Raw genomic sequence first — 18,067 nt, forward strand, 5'->3', positions numbered from 1 at the left:
GTTGGTGGAGGCTCAGTAGTAGACAACGAACGATGAGATTCTTCCTGAGAAATAATGGAGAAAGATTGCCCAACAGTAGGCAGAGGAGACATCATCATAATCTGACTTCGTATAACGGCGTAACTCTCATTCAACCCCATAAAAAATTGGAGTAATCGATGTTGTTGATCATGCTCGACATATCTCTTAGCTGCAGCGCAGCGCATTAACAAGATGGCAAAATTACCAAAGAGGCGAACTCATCCCAAAGTTGTTTGAGCTTGCAAAAATATGTGGAAATAGTGCTTTGCGCCTTTGCCCCTGAACCAATCGTCCTATATCTCGGTGCAAGGCAAAAATGCGAAAACCATTCACCTTATCAAATTGCTCCTTCAAATCCGTCCAGACAATACAAGAGCGTTACATCTTTCCCATTGCAATACTGATGCGGTACCAGCTTCGGGTTTCTTACATGTACCATCAATAAATCCAATCTTATTCTTAGCTTGCAACGCTATCAACATAGCTCTGCTCCAAATTCCATAATTCTCAGTTCGTACTAATTGATCATTGACAAGATTCATACCTTGACTGCCGGAGGGATGAATGTACATCGGATCATTGAAATTAGGTCCATTCGCCTTTGTTGAACCTCAAATTTGTGATGAGGCTGCGGTGAGGTTGGAATCGATGTCGCGAGCTAAGAAATCATGGTTGATAAAATGGATGGATCAATTAAAAAATACGATCCAAGAGATCGAGAGCTCGGATCTGAATTTCCATCGATCTGATACCATGTCAAATTATATGGAGGAAACGGTTTTTTGTATATAGAAATGTCAGTCTGTTGTGTACATGGTTCGCCGGAACGGCCGTTATGCGGCCGGAACGGGAACGGTGGCCACCGTTCCAAAGTTCCAGGCCAAATCGTTTATTGTTTTGTAGCGGCGTTCTGCAACGTTTTATCGGCCGCATAACGGGAGAACGGAACCGGAACGGTGGCGCGGAACGGGTTGGTGTGGAACAATGTGGATTTATCAATTTCCCTACATTAGGATTGGAAGCTTGGAAAGAAACGTGTGTACTCTACTTTTATCCTTTGAAAGTTTAAGAAAATTTTCCAGCACAACTGATTTGAGATGTTGAACTCCGCATATTTTACTTTGATTTCAGCATGACTTACGTAGGAGCAAGAATGATTTTCTCCCACACAGTAAATTTGTCCTTGCTATTCGGAGCTGTTCTTTCTTGGGGAGTCATGTGGCCGTTGATCAGTGAAAAGAAGGGAGATTGGTTCCCTCGAAATCTCAAGGAAAGCAGTATGAAGAGTCTCAATGGTTACAAAGTAAAGCACTCATTTGATTTATCAGGTTTCACTTACTTCTGATTAAAATTTAAATAATTGTGTCAAGTTCATCTGCAGGTTTTCATATCTATCTCCTTTATTCTTGGGGACGGTCTTTACAATTTTATCAAGACATTGTTTGTTACAACTAAGAGCATTTACACTACATTTAATGTGGATCATCTTAAATCAGGTGAATCAGAACTTTTACTCACAACCCTTTCTTTTTTCCCCATCGCATAACGAGAGAACGGAACTGGTATGTTATAATTTTTAATGTGTATTTCTTATTGTGCTATTATTGTAAAATAGTTTTGTATTGATATATTAATTTGTAATAACTTCATATATTTTATTTTTTAGTATGATTTAATTATATTTACATTTTTTTACCAATTTTTTGAATTTATTAATTTTTTTATACAATCGTTCCGCAACATAACATTGAAACTAGAACGGTAGTTGCCGTTCCAAGCACCGCAACCGTTCCAGCGAACCATGGTTGTGTACAAGAAGAACAGCAACTAAGCCTATTAATACTAGAAGAGCTAACTAAGAACAAAAGCGTGAGAATAAGAATGAAGCGTGTTTCCAAAACCAGCAATTAACACATAAGTTTGAGCAATTCACAAATTCCAAGCTAATCACTTGCGCCATCATTGTTTAGGTAAGATACCTGTATCAAGCCAGACGCTGGTTTGACAAATTACACCTTCCAAGACTCAAAATCTGTTATTTGATCTCCAACCCATCAAATTCATTCACATCCCTGTCAAGCAGGTCACCAAGCATGGAATTCCAGATAAATGTGTACAAAGGAAGAATTATAGAAATGGAATATATGCAAGTCATGGTATAAATGGTTGCCTGAATGGGAACATCAATGATTAAAAAAAGATGACAAAAGATAGAAAAAAAAGAGGGAACTGGTGTTAATCCAATTTACAGCAATAAATTGATCAGTTCATTCCTTAATTAAGAAAAGCTACAAGTAAATTCTTGGTCCACAACACCCTTACACAAGCAAGAGAACTATCAAGTCCTAAGAAAAGAAACTGAAAGACTATATCTGAATTAACATTAGATCCACAGCTTCTTTCAGCCAGACAAATCATCAAACGTTGTAGGCTCTAGCCACTTTGCTTGGCTAAACGTGGCGAGATTCTCAACCCGGCGTCGGCGGTCAACACCGCAGCCCTAATCCGAATTCCTCCCTTGAACAGTTTCTTCTTCCCCTTCTTAATTGTCACTTCATCCACAACCACATCCCCACCATTTCTCTTGCTCCTGGTCCGACCGGCCACAGCTCCACTTCCGTCGCCATTGTTATCAGCGCCTTTCGCAGGCATCCCACTCTCCCTCGCCACCCTCTCAAAATCGTCTCCTAACTTCCTCACGGGTCCCCTCTTCGTACCCGTATGCACTTCCTCTTCATCTACTAAACCAACAACCCGTCGCCGCTTAATCGCCAGAGGAGCAGGCGGCGGAGTCGGGGTTTCACTGGTTTCACTAGATCTTCTTTCGCTATACGCGGAGCCCTTGATAGGCTTCTTCTGATTTTCCGATTTCTTGAAAAGCTCCTTCTCTAGCTGCACCCGAAGCTTGTTTACATTTCCCTCGATTCGACCCTGGAGGCGGTGGCGCTTGAAACTGAGGCCCCCCATTGACCAGTGAGCCTCATTGGCCCACGAGATTAACGGGTCCATCACGGGTAGCGGTGGATCTACTCTCTCGTCATTCAATTTCACGTCGGTGTAGATCCACGGCCGAGGAAGGCTGCTGCCATAAAACTTTCCGGGACCTAAGGTCACAACCATGGCTCCGGCGGCTCTGTATGCGCTTGTTATCCGCCTCTATGCGTTTGAATGTGAAAATCAACGATGGTAGACGAGAAATGCGAGGGTTGTGAGGCTTACTTTGTAGCGGGTGGATGGGGCGTTGGCGGGAAACTTGGCGCCATAATCAAGATTCAATGCCGCTCTTTGCCCATCATTTGAAAATCAAAGTCCCGGACTCCTGGGTTCTTTAGAATTAGTGTATGGAGGAAAATGTAGTATAATAATTTTTATAATTTATATAATTACATTTAAATAAAATTAAAATAATAGTATAAAAAAATTATACTGTAATTTTGATATATTAATTAAAAAATAAATTATAAAAAAATATTCGAATAAGAATTGAACCGCCAACTTGATGCTCAAGAAAAAATTGTTGTATCTGCTGAGTTACATATGACTTATATTAAAATTTTAATACTTTATTAATATATATAATTATTAAAACCTTGACATCAAAAATTACATAATCTAAGTGTCTCAAATTTAATAATATATTATAGAAGTATTGTCGAACATAAAATTATTATATACTGATCATCCTACCTACGTTACAGTATTACATAATAATACTTAAATATTATATATTATATAATAAATTTTGTATATTATATATGTGGTTTGATTATGTCATCCTAACGGTCAGACATATGTATCGCTTGTGTAACATAATAATTTAGCTTTATCATATGTTATAACTAAGAAACAATCTTGTATATAATAAAATAGACTAATCAATAATCATTACATAAATTCCATGAACATGGATTGAGCAAAGATGTTTTATAAACCGCCAATTTGATAATGCAATATACATACATACATATATATATATATATAATATATATATATATATATATAATCTCTGCATGAAATTATACATTAATTTTTTTGTGGAATATAATTGTGTTATCTAAAACATATGAAATATTACATGTTATATTTCAAATTTACGTGCTTGTTTTTCTCACCCTCGACTCATTTTGTTTGTAAAATTGAAAGCATAGTATTTCATTGTATTAGAAAATTATAATTTAGAGTGAGTCTCATGTGAGACCGTCTCACGGATCATAATCGGTGAGACGGGTCAACCCTACTCATATTCACAATAAAAAGTAATACTCTTAGCATAAAAAGTAATACTTTTTAATGAGTGACCCAAATAAGAGATCCGTCTCACAAATACGATCCGTGAGACCGTCTCAAACAAGTTTTTGCCTATAATTTACTACATTGGATTTAAAATCAAATTAGTGAAAACGTGTATTAATTAACATTACAATTTTATATTATCAACTTTTTTCTACGTATATATAAAAATAAATATCAGTCAATATAGGACACATGATTCAATAGTTTAATATTTTTATCATTAAAATTATTCGATATTTCTACTCTTTGTTAGTACCTAATATGTCTAAACATTGTACTTTCTTCCATTTGTCTTTTCATTGAGCTATTACGTTTCGAAAATTTGAAAATCATTTTTTAATGCATAAAATGCATATTTATTGCGTGGATATGTGTTTTAATTCATGGTTTATTAAAATTTCATGCATAAGGGCTTTTAGTAGTTTTCGCGCTCGAACGAGTAATGAAGACTCGGATAATTAAGGAAAATTATTTTTATTAAATAATTAGTTTTAAATATTTAATATATGGTGTATTTAAGTGTGACTTCGAAAATGAGTCTTGGTGAAGTATTTTTACTCGTCGGGTCTTATTTAAAACCGGTACGCAAATTTTAGCAAGTCAGAGGAATTTTTGAGGGCTCGGGCAATTTTTTCCAAAACCTATCAAAACGAAATATTTTTCGGAGGTGTTATTGGGCTTGATAGGTTTATTTTACTGTATAATGGGCCTAAAATCATCTTAATCCATTTATTTTAATTAAGGGCTCATTTACACCTTTTATTATGATTTAAACCTATCAATTGCTAACCCTAAACCTAATCTAAACCTAATGCAATACATGGCCGCCCCCTCCCCCTTGCTGCAGCACCATTTCGAAGGTCCCATCAACAGCCACCTCTTTTTCTCTCAAGGTTTTCAAGAAAACTCCCTCCCCGTCTCTTCGGTGCACGTTCTATGCGATTGTACCAAAGTTTTCGATTGTATTATACGCAAAGGCACGCCATGTATCCCTTTTCTCATCATTCACGTCATTCATATGCTGATTTATATGTATTTGCATGAGGATTGCTTGCATATTTTATATTGAATCGTTTATGCAACGTTTTGTCACAAAAATGCTTTTGATTTTCATGTAACTCATGTTTTCTTTTTGTTCGTGTAAGGGGCTGCCTAGTCATGATCCTAGGGGGCTGTACACTTCGAGGAATAAGGTGTCAAGGGGCTGGAGTCGGTTGAGGGTTGAGACTTATTGAGAACCGATCAGTACTTCTTGGACCAGAATCTGGTTCGTCAAGGATGGCTCGAACGCTGTGGAATTGGTCACGAAGCCGATCGAGCGAGTTGTTTGAGGGTTGGTCTCGGTTGGTTGCATCTCGGGTGGTTCGCGGTGTTAGCATCTTACGGGGTGCATGGGGCTGATGGTTTGGGTTAGGTCAGTGCTGGAGGGTCCATAGGTGGGCTAGGAAGGGTTGATTCAAGGCTGGTTCGAGTTGGTAGGGCTTATAGTCGAACGTTTGAGGGTTTAGTGCATTAGGGGTTGTAGGTTGTAACGCGCAAAAAATTCCAGCAAGGTTTCAGCAGCTTATGAGGGTCCTAATTGATCTGATCTAGGTTGATTAGGGGCCGCTAGGGTGTGAATAAGTGGTGGTTAAAATTTGAAAAAATTTGGTTTAGTTTCGGGTTGGTTCGGATTAAAACCGGGTCTCCGGTCAAAGTTTTAAAACGAATCGTATAACTTACGGAGCGGACTCAAGGTTACCCTTGGGAAATGCTTATAATTATGTTTTTAGGTGTTTTGAGGAGTTTGGTTGGTTTCATATCGAAATTCTGAGGTTCAGGGGTAAAATGGTCAATTAAGGTTTACAAGGGCAAAATGGTCATTTTTCTCCCGAGGTGAGTTAACAGTTCTGATAGCGCCCTTATCACAAATTTACATGTTTTAAATGTATACGTTATCATGAACATGACTTTTTATGTAAATATGAAAAATACGTTGCATGCATGATTTTAAGGAAATTTACGTATATGCATGATTTTTATAAATGATGAATACAATGACATGTTTTTGAAGGAAGAGAGTTGGTTGTGATTAATACGAATATGATAATACGATGACATGTATGGCCAAGGCTCAGTTGATGGGTGAGAGTGTCGCTGGTGTCCTCGCCACCGGGTACCACGGTTATAAGTGGATGGATCCATCGAATAGAGCTGATATGAATGTCACAACTAATGAACGGAATTTAAACAATAAAACGAACACGTATATGGTGATATGTTGAGACATTTTTTAATGCACTATGCTATGATACAATATGTTTAAATTCATGCTTTTAAGATCATGAAAGCTATTTTAATTACTGTATTTTTCACTGATGCATGTTATGTATATGTACTTGTTATAACGTTTATGGTGTGTTGAGTCTTTAGACTCATTATGTGTGAAGGATGTAGGTGAGCACGTTGATGTGGAGATTGGAGGCGCGGAAGGCTAAGTAAGCTGAGCAGGGGGTGCACGCGAAAACCCGAGGACATTTCATTTCTTTCGCACTAAATGTATATGGGTCATGGATGATCGTTGTATGTTTTATACATTTTCATATTTTACTACGTTGATAATTTAGCAGGATTTGAAAGGTTACGCTTGAATTCTTTTAAACAACATTCTAGGGTTTTGAGGATGTTAAATTGTTTTTAATTTCAATGATTTTTATTCAGAGGTTGGATGACCTTTTAAAACACTTGTGTAACTTATTTAAATGTTTTTGAGCTAGTATATTTTACGCCATAGCTTTTTAAAAAAAACACTTCAGTAAAATTTTAAAATGAGTGGACGTTTCAGTTGGTATCAGAGCAAGGATTCTTGTAAAAGGTTGTGCCACCTCTAGCTTCAGAAGCTCAGTCGTCAAGCCTCAAGTTTGTAAGTTTAAAAGTTTTAATTTTTTTTAATGCTATCACCTGCATGTTTACATGATATACGTTTTATAGTACATGTTTAGATGTTTATATGTTTTGAAGATTAAATGTTTTAAAAACTAGATTGGATTGCATGTTGGTTACGTTTGGAATTAGACATGTCTAAGAATAGCGTTAGGAGAGGTTGAAAATGATTTGACTATATTAATTTTTTGTTAGTAGTACTGATGTTCTACTTTTTGGATCACAAGTTAGTCATGAAAATTATTAATGCTTTTGAGACATGTAGATTTTCTAAAAAAATACTGATGGTTCGTGGTTACTAGTCGAGTTAATTTTTGAGAATTTCATATAAGCAATAATAATTCGAAGACTATGACAATTTTTAGAAGTATAAAAATTTATAACTTGGGATTTTAAGTATGATGGAAATTTAAGATTTGGTTACGGGAATTGAGTTTGGGATTAATAATCTTAAAATTATTGAACTTTATATTACGAGGAACCTATAGAATGGAATCAGGAACGTCAAGAACTTATGGATAATTGTATAATTTTCGTAATTAAGGACCAATTGGATAATTTTAGAGGAAATTGTGAATTAATTTTGCAATTGTTAAGAAATTTTGGGATTAGTTTAGCAATAAGCGAGAATTGAATTGTTTAAGTGATAGGAATTCTCGATGATTTAGGCTCGAAGGGATATTTAGAACCTCGAAATACCTGGATTATAATGTTATAAGGAATGGTAATCAAGGGCACTGTAGGATGAGTCAACATTGGGCTTGAAAATCTAAATGTTAGTAGAATAATGTTGTGACGTTAAGAACCTAGAGTAATAACAATTTAAGGTAACGTTGATCGATTGGTTAAGTTATAGGATTAGACATTAACATATTTTTGGGAACTTAAGGTTTGATGTAGCATAAGTTTTAATCATGATCTTAAGAGTTAAAAATTATACCTTTCCTAAGGTTAAATTTTTATAGAAAGTTGGGTATGGCTGACGGTTAGGTTATTTTGATAGAAGCAAGTAAGAAGTGAGTTAGACATCATGTTTTGAGGAATTTTTGAAATTCATTAAGGAACTTGGGATTAAGCGGATATGTGTGTTGGAATTATGTTGTCTAAGACTATTTGGGTTCGGTTTGAATTTCAAGTTTATAAAATAGGTGTTTGTACAGAAATTTTGGGTGAAAAATAAACAAAAAGGAATTAGTTGTGTTCAACATAGGTTAACAATGATAGAATATTAAGATTTTTATCGAGTAAGAAATCCAAAATCTTGATATGGGGATTCTAGAACTCTATGGATTATAAGTGAAGTTGATTTATTAGAGTTAGTCTAATGCTAACATGGGATAACTTATTACGTTTTATACACTAGTATTAATTAAGCGTTAAGAATACGTAAGAATGCGACATTCGTTTCAATGAGGAAAGTCTAAGGTATTAGGCCTCAACTATGTTGTAATTAGGAAGAAAATAGTTTAAGCATGTAATTGATGCTAGAAGGGTTTTATTATAATTAGGTAGAAGACCTATATTGTATATTTTGGGTTTTATGGAGTAACACTACTTGAAATTTAAGATTTGCAACAATTTTATATTTGAGATGTACTTGTAAATAGTTAAGTTACGTTAGTTTGATGTCGTAATATAAAGGTTCGATTCAAGGATCTTAGGCTAATATTATTATGGGGGTGAGATAAAGTTTAACTATTAAGTGTACTACCGAAGATAGAAGTCGATCAATAAATTTTGGTGCTAAGATTTCTTAAGTTGAACTGCATAAATGCTAAGATAAAAGGTCGATGAACATTATGGGTATAGTATAAGAAAATTAAGGAGCGATAAGTTTGGACATAAATATCTAGTATGAGAAATTGCAAGATAAGTCAAAATTCGAGGCCATAATAGAATAGAACTAAATCACCCTAAGTCGTTTAACTTGCGATTCGCAAACAATGATTTTGGTAGGCAATTAAATTAGGACAGAGGAGACATAAGGACAACTTAAACCTTATTTTATCAAAGTGACGTAGCGGAAGCTTTTGAGATACTAGAATTAAGAGTCTAACTTTTTGTTTATTGAAGATAAGCGAATTTTGGGGATGGAATTCAATTTAAGGGAGATAGATTGTAACGTCCCTAAAATTTGAAGATTCACTTAAACCACATTCATGCAAGTTATCAAATTCCTTATGTATTTTATTAAATTGTTTTAATGCATAAAATACATGTTTATTGCATGGATATATGTTTTAATTCATGGTTTAATAAAGTTTCATGCATAAGGGCTTTTAGTAGTTTTCGCGCTCGAACGAGGAACGAAGATCGGGCATAATTAAGGAAATATATTTTTATTAAATAATTAGCTTATTTAATTAATATATGGTATATTTAAGTGTGATTTTCGAAAATGGGCCTTGGTGGAGTATTTTTACTCGTCGGGTCGTATTTTAAACCGGTACGTAAATTTTAGTGAGTCAGTTGACTTTTTGGGGGCTCCGGCAATATTTAAAAAAACGTACCAAAACGAAATAATTTTCGGGGGTGTTATTGGGCTTTACGGGTTTATTTTATTGTATAATGGGCCTAAAATTATTTTAGTCCCTTTTATTTTAATTAAGGGCTCATTTACACCTTTTATTATGATTTAAACCTATCAATTGCTAACCCTAAACCTAATCTAAAACTAATGCAATACACGGCCGCACCCTCCCTCTTGCTACAGCACCATTTCGATGGTCCCATCAGCAGCCACCTCTTTTTCTCTCAAGATTTTCAAGAAAACTTCTTCCCCCTCTCTCCGGTGCACGTTCTATGTGGGGAACCGGGCTCTAACTCAATTCTTTTGGGATTTATTGGATCTTTTCTAGAAAATGTGGGTCAAATTTTTTCTTTTTAACATGAATTCAAATGTATATAAATCATTCATAAGCAACAACTTTATTTCATTCAAACATACATAGATACAAGTCTTGTTCTATTTCCATAATACAAACTAGTGTTCACTACCAACTACAATTCATATATAGTACATTTCTAGTAAGAACCACTAGTAATCTTCCATGCCCGTGATCACCACTCTATCAATCTCTCATCCTCGTCGAGACCCAAATCCTGTCCCACCTGTTGCCATGCACACATACAGACACAACAACAGCCGGAAACTCCGGTGAGAACGAATCCCAGTATAAAACATGTTATACATGCATATACGCAATATAAATCATGAACATGCTATTATCATGAAGCAAAGTAATAGCAAAAGGTTCCATAATCTAGTAAACCAATTCGATATAAGCATGCAACTCAATCAAATCATAGCTTGACTCGACTCAACTCTAACTCTAGGGATCCCGGTGTGAATAAGACGTCACTGTCTGTTACCTACCCTCCCAATCGGGGTAACGGTACGTCTTATTCCTAGACTTCGGTCCTGTCTGTATCGAATATCTACAATCGGAGGAAGTCTGCTCCTATGCGTCGATACCACCGATCATCTAGAAATTTGGCAAATCTGCCAATGACTCTTTTATCTTAAATGCTTGAATATAAATCTATAAACAAAGCATAAACATAACAAAATTTAAACAATAATCTAGTATGTGATTTTGGGAAACTCAAATCAATTCTCATTCGAGTTATATCCCCCCGAAGTCACATGAATTATACCTTTCTTGCCGTATAACCTTTGTTGCAATCGAAATCTCGATATCACAGTTGCCAATACAAATCTGAAATGGCATATCAATGTGCATTCTATCAATCTCTAATTCACAACAGTACATAAAGGAATCACTATTCAATCTTGATAAAATTCGACGGCATAACGACATGATTTCTCGATACCGGTCATATCAATGCCACATAATCAATATCCACAACTCACAAGCATTATTAGAACATAATATCAATTCTGAAATCTGTACAACTCAATATATGCTGGAAAATACTAGTAATAACATACAGTGTCCGTTCTTCGATCCGTTTGCAAATATACTATGTCCAACATGTCAGGAATACATAATAACCATATCATAAATCTTTCAACACATGGAATCTAAATCATGCTGAAACATAACCCAACTTACATCCTCTTGTAGCCTTTAAAGTGAGGAACAAGAATCTAAGCTTGGATTAACTTTTGGATGAGTAAATCTTACACAACCAAATGATAAAGATGGAGGGGAAAGGCTTGAAGAAACTCTCTCTCTCGTTGCTGGTCTGCTGGAATGAAGCATGCTCAAAGTATATATACCTCATGCCATGTGTCATCATAAAATTCAAAGGTGGATTTCTCGCACCAAGCACCGCGGGTGTGGTTCTTCATGACCGCTGGTGCGCTAAGCTCACGGCACCACTTTTCATTTTCCAAAATTCAACGACTGCGGGTGCGGTGTCTTTTGGACCGCGGGTGCGGTCTTGGTTCGTACCAAATTCCCTAACCTACTGGCCATCAACCGCGGGTGCGCTTCTTCTTAGACCGCGGGTGCGGTGACCATACTGTAAAAATAGCATACCCTACTGCCTCTTCATCGTGGGTGCGGTCCAACCATGAGTGCAGGTGTGGTCTTCCTTGCATTCAAAACTCTAGTTTTTCATGCCTTTTTCATATCTTTTCTATTCCCATCTCACTTATTGCTTCTCATTATATGTCATGCATACTCATATCTTCGAATATCACATCAATAAAGACTAATAAATCTCAATCCTTACATTTCTCCCCCTCTAAGAAATGATTTCGTTCTCGAAATCGCAGGCAATTCTATAAAATCATATTTGAAAAGCAATATAATCAAGACTGAAGAAATACTCACATCATATAAATAACTCGGGATCTCTCTGTCTCATATCCGCTTATGTCTCTCAAGTCGCTTCGTCGATGACGTGACCACTCCACTTAACTTTCACAAGCGGAATAGTCTTCATTCTGAGCTGCTTCTCTTTCCGGTCAAGAATCTGTATCGGTTGCTCAACATAACTCAAATTCTGATCAAGCTCGGCTTCGTCATGCTGAATGACATGAGAAATATCTGGCATATATCTACGCAAAATCGATATATGAAAAACGTCATGTATCCCAGAAAAAGAAGGAGGAAGAGCAAGTCGATATGCTCGATCGCCAATCTTCTCAAGAATCTCATACGAACCGATGTATCTAGGAGACAACTTTCCACGTTTACCAAATCTGACAACGCCTCTGAAAGGAGAAATCTTCAAAAATACTCTGTCTCCCTGTTCGAATACTAACGGTCTTCGTCTAACATTTGCATATTTGGCTTGCCTATCCTGTGCCGTCTTCATTCTCTTCTGAATTATCTTTACCTTCTCAGTCATCTCACGAATCATATCAGGCCCAAGTTCTGGTACCTCTGAGATATCATCACAATACAACGGAGAAATGCACTTTTTGCCATACAAAGCTTCAAACGGTGCCATCTCGATACTCGTCTGATAGCTGTTGTTGTTCGAGAATTCACAAAGTGGCAGTGAATCTTGCCAATTAGTGCCGAAATCTAGCACTACAGCTCTCAACATGTCCTCTAAAGTCTGGATAGTCCGCTCTGACTATCCGTCTGTCTGAGGATGATAAGCAGTACTCAGGTGCAATGTCGTACCTAAAGCCTGCTGCAAACTGTGCCAGAAATGTAAAGTGAATCGAGGATCGCGATCTGATACGATAGACTTCGGCACACCATGCAATCTGACTACCTCTCTGACATACAACTCTGCCATCTGATCGTGTCGGTATGTCATTCTGTATGCAATAAAACACGCTGATTTGGTTAATCTGTCAATAATGACCCAAATCGCATCACAGCCTCGGGATGATCGAGGTAACTTCGTCACGAAATCCATGGAAATGTGATCCTATTTCCATTCAAGAATAGACAAACTCTGAAGTAGACCTCCGGGATTCTTTCTCTCAGCCTTCACCTGTTGGAAATTCAAGCACTTAGACACAAATTCGGCAATATCTGACTTCATCTATTTCCACCAGAACTATGTCTTCAAGTCATTGTACATCTTTCTGCCACCAGGATGAATACTAAACAGACTACAGTGTGCTTCTGACATAATCTGTTGTTTCAATTCTGGAACATATGGCACTATAATACGGTTATTCACATACAGAACATAATCATGTACCTGATAATCTGACTGATGTCCTGATCTGACCATATAAATCGACTTCTGCACATTCTGATCAGTTCTTTGGGCTTCCTTGATTCTCATAATCAAATCTGGCTCAACTTGAATCGAAGCAAGTCGTAGTGGTCTACTATCTGTATCAAATGTCAATCCAGACAAACAGCAATCTTCAACTAAATTCAAAACACCTATCGTCGATAAGGATAGGGCACATACCTTTTGACTCAAGGCATCCGCTGCTTCATTTGACTTCCCTGAATAGTATTTGATCTCGCAATCAAAATCTATCAAAAAATCGAGCCATCTACGATGCCTCATATTCAATTCTGACCGATAAAACAGGTACTTCAGACTCTTGTGATCAGAGTAAATCTCAAATTTCTCACCATGAAGATAGTGACGCCAGATCTTTAATGCAAAAACAATGGCCGCCAATTCAAGATCATGAATTTGGTACCGGGTCTCGTGAGTCTTCAACTATCTCGAGGCGTATGCGATCACATGTCTTCGCTGCATAAGAACACATCCTAGCCCTCTGTGAGATGCATCGCAATATACAACGAAATCACCAGTACCTGAAGGAATCATCAAGACAGGTGCACTGGTCTCTCTTCTTCAACTCTAGGAAGCTAGACTCACAATCCTCAGACCATACAAACGGAGTATTCTTTTGTGTCAACTTGGTAATTGGCCTCGCAATACTGGAAAAATCTTTGATGAATCGTCGATAGTACCCTGCTAAACCCATGAAACTGCGTATCTCAGGCACAGAGGTCGGTCTCGGTCAACTGATCACAGCTTCAACTTTACTCGGATCCATAGAAATACCATCTCCAGATATGATATGACCCAAGAAGACAACTTGTTTCAACCAGAACTCACACTTGGACAGTTTAACATACAATTGCTCATTTCTCAATGTCTGCAATACAATTCTCAAATGATCGGCATGCTCAGTCATACTCTTGGAATACACCAAAATATCATCGATAAAAACAATCACAAACTCATCTAAATACCTCTGAAAGACACCGTTCATCAATACCATAAATACCGCTGGTGCATTCGTTAAACCAAAAGGCATGACAAAAAATTCGTAATGTCCATACCTGGTTCGAAATGCTGTCTTCGGTATATCAACATCTAGAACTCTGAGCTGGTAATATCCTGATCGTAAATCAATCTTGGAATAGATAGAAGATCCCTGCAACAGATCAAATAAGTCATCGATACGAGACAAAGGATACTTGTTCTTTATCGTTGCCTTATTCAGTTGCCGGTAGTCGATACACAATCTCATCGAACTGTCTTTCTTTCATACAAAAAGTACTGGAGCGCCCCAAGGAGATACACTAGGTCTGATATATCCCTTGGCTAGAAGATCTTCTAATTGTGCTTTCAATTCTTTCAGTTCTATCGGCGCCATTCTATACGGGGCTCGAGATATAGGAACAGTACCTGGCACAAGATCTATGCTGAAATCTATCTCTCAGGCTAGGGGTAACCCTAGGATCTCATCTGGAAATACATCTGTAAACTCCCGTACTACTGGCAAATCTACCAATACCGGGCTCGATTTCTATAGATCTACAGAATAGACAAGGAACCCCTCTGCTCCTTTCTGCAATAATCTACTCATAGTCTGAGCAGACACAAAGGGAATCCGAGATCTGGAACCCTTATCGTAGAATTTCCATTCTTCTATCAATTCAAGTCTGAATCTGACAATCTTGTGAAAACAGTCTACGGTGGCACTGTACTTAATTAACATGTCAATCCCGACAATACAATCAAAATCAGATAAGCCAAGTACAACACAGTCTAAATCAATCTCATGCCCCTCAAACTGTAGTATACCATGTCTAACTGAAGTCACAGATATCAGACCACTTCCCAACAGATAAGAAATAGACACTACAGTAGATAATGACTCGACAGGTAATGCATGTGTCAATGCAAAATGCTCAGAAATGAATGTATGGGATGCACATGTGTCTATTAACACATATGCTGGATAACCGCAAAGAAAACAGTTACTACAATCACATCGTCTGGCGCATCCTGGGCCTGTTCCTCTGTCAATGCGAACACTCGAGCCTGCTGTCTGGGAGGTTGGCTCACTGTCTGGCTACCTCCGGCTCGGGACTGAGTCTGTGTAGATGGCGGCTGGAAGGAATGAACAGATGATGCTTGCCGCTCCGGCTGAGATACTGAACCAGATTCCCCAATACTCAGAGCTTGCTGTGCACCTCTCTGGGGACAGACTCTGGCAAAGTTCCCTGCTGTCTACAAATATTGCATCGGCCCATCACTCCCTGACACTGCTCAGTGGCATGCCTGCCTCCACAAGAACTACAGTAAACACCTGTATACTCTGAACTCTGGCCAGGACCTCTCTGCTGTGACCCACTGGAGCTCGACGAACTGCTTCCTGTCTCAAGTTGGCAAATTCTGCCTCTTTGTCTTTTCGATAGGAGACTGGAAAGAAACGCTGATAAAATTCATATTTGAATACCTTCCAAGTAATATCGATCCCTCGATGCTCTAATGCTCTTTTCGTGGTAAGCCAACAACTCTTTGCCACTTCCTGCAACTGATGCACAATAAGCTTCACTCTTCGTTCATCTGTATAAGCAAGAGATTCAAATAGCATCTCTATATCGTCTAGCCAGCTCTCACAATCCACTGCAGTCTCAGTGCCCTTCAAAGTCAGGGGATGGAATGACTGAAACCTCTTCAATAACGTCTCCATAGGTGTAGCGGTCACATCCATCTGAGTACCTGACGTACTATCCTGTTCTGGCACTTGACCTGCAGCTGGTTGTGGTATTCTTCTCGGCGGCATATATGATTATCAACAAGATTAGTACACAATCTATACAAGCTATCTCAGCCCTCCTCTGATCATATACCTCTGATCCAGAATCGGTTCTGATTCAGTCTTTACAAATACATGCTGCAATCAACTCAGATAACAATACAACATGTAATAGGGAAAGCAATAAATCATGCTAGCACATCAAAAGCAAGGAAGATGACTCGATCTTCCCCGCTCATACTATTCTATCTCAGTCTACAGAACCTACTGCTCTGATACCACCTGTTGTGGGGACCCGGGCTCTAACTCAATTCTTTTGGGATTTATTGGATCTTTTCTAGAAAATGTGGGTCAAATTTTTGCTTTTTAACATGAATTCAAATGTATATAAATCATTCATAAGCAACAACTTTATTTCATTCAAACATACATAGATACAAGTCTTGTTCTTTTTCCATAATACAAACTAGTGTTCACTACCAACTACAATTCATATATAGTACATGTCTAGTAAGAACCAGTAGTAATCTTCCATGCCCGTGATAACCACTCTATCAATCTCTCATCCTCGTCGAGACACAGATCATGTCCCACCTGTTGCAATGCACACATACAGACACAACAATAGCCGGAAACTCCGGTGAGAACGAATCCTAGTATAAAACATGTTATACATGCATATACGCAATATAAATCATGAACATGCTATTATCATGAAGCAAAGTAATAGCAAAAGGTTCCATAATCTAGTAAACCAATTCGATATAAGCATGCAACTCAATCAAATCATACCTTGACTCGACTCAAATCTAACTCTAGGGATCCCGGTGTGAATAAGACGTCACTGTCTGTTACCTACCCTCCAAATCGGGGTAACGGTACGTCTTATTCCTAGACTTCGGTCCTGTCTGTATCGAATATCTACAATCGGAGGAAGTCTGCTCCTATGCGTCGATACCACCGAACATCTAGAAATTTGGCAAATCTGCCAATGAATCTCCTATCTTAAATGCTTGAATATAAATCTATAAACAAAGCATAAACATAACAAAATGTAAACAGTAATCTAGTATGTGATTTTGGGAAACTCAAATAAATTCTAATTCCAGTTATATCTCCCCAAAGTCACATGAATGATACCTTTCTTGCCGTATAACCTTTATTGCAGTCGAAATCTACAGTTGCCAATACAAATCTGAAATGGCATATCAATGTGCATTCTATCAATCTCTAGTTCACAACAGTACATAAAGGAATCACTATTCAATCTTGATAAAATTCGACGGCATAACGACATGATTTTTCGATACCGGTCATATCAATTCCACATAATCAATATCCACAACTCACAAGCCTTATTAGAACATAATATCAATTCTGAAATCTGTATATCTCAACTCAATATATGCTGGAAAATACTAGTAATAACATACGGTGTCCGTTCTTCGATCCGGTTGCAAATATACTATGTCCAACATGTCAAGAATACATAATAACCATCATATCATAAATCTTTCAACACATGGAATCTAAATCATGCTGAAACATAACCCAACTTACGTCCTCTTGTAGCCTTTAAAGTGAGGAACAAGAATATAAGCTTGGATTAACTTTTGGATGATTAAATCTTTCACAACCAAATGATAAAGATGGAGGGGAAAGGCTTGAAGAAACTCTCTCTCTCTCTCGTTGCTGGTCTGCTGGAATGAAGAAGAAGTGAGTCATGCTCAAAGTATATTTACCTCATGCCATGTGTCATCATAAAATTCAAAGGTGGATTTCTCGCACCAAGCACCGCGGGTGCGCTTCTTCATGACCGTGGGTGCGCTAAGCTCACGGAACCACTTTTCATTTTCCAAAATTCGATGACTGCGG

The 18,067-nt window shown here is 37.6% G+C and overlaps 1 protein-coding gene and 1 long non-coding RNA gene across 2 annotated transcripts; one reads left to right on the forward strand and one right to left on the reverse strand.

Moving 5' to 3' along the window:
* The first annotated feature begins 863 nt into the window (after positions 1-863).
* LOC140815274 (uncharacterized) lies at positions 864-1,541 on the forward strand. The gene is made up of 3 exons (XR_012114319.1): positions 864-1,056; positions 1,153-1,324; positions 1,403-1,541. It is a non-coding gene; the product is annotated as an uncharacterized lncRNA (long non-coding RNA).
* Positions 1,542-2,230: 689 nt separating this feature from the next.
* On the reverse strand, positions 2,231-3,296 carry LOC140814125 (uncharacterized). Its single transcript, XM_073173004.1, has one exon. The coding sequence runs from the start codon at positions 3,139-3,141 to the stop codon at positions 2,455-2,457; it is 687 nt and encodes a 228-aa protein (XP_073029105.1). The 5' UTR covers positions 3,142-3,296; the 3' UTR covers positions 2,231-2,454.
* Between the last annotated feature and the right edge of the window lie 14,771 nt (positions 3,297-18,067).

Source organism: Primulina eburnea, chromosome 15 (assembly GCF_022965805.1).
Source record: "Primulina eburnea isolate SZY01 chromosome 15, ASM2296580v1, whole genome shotgun sequence".
Taxonomy (NCBI): Eukaryota; Viridiplantae; Streptophyta; class Magnoliopsida; order Lamiales; family Gesneriaceae; genus Primulina; species Primulina eburnea.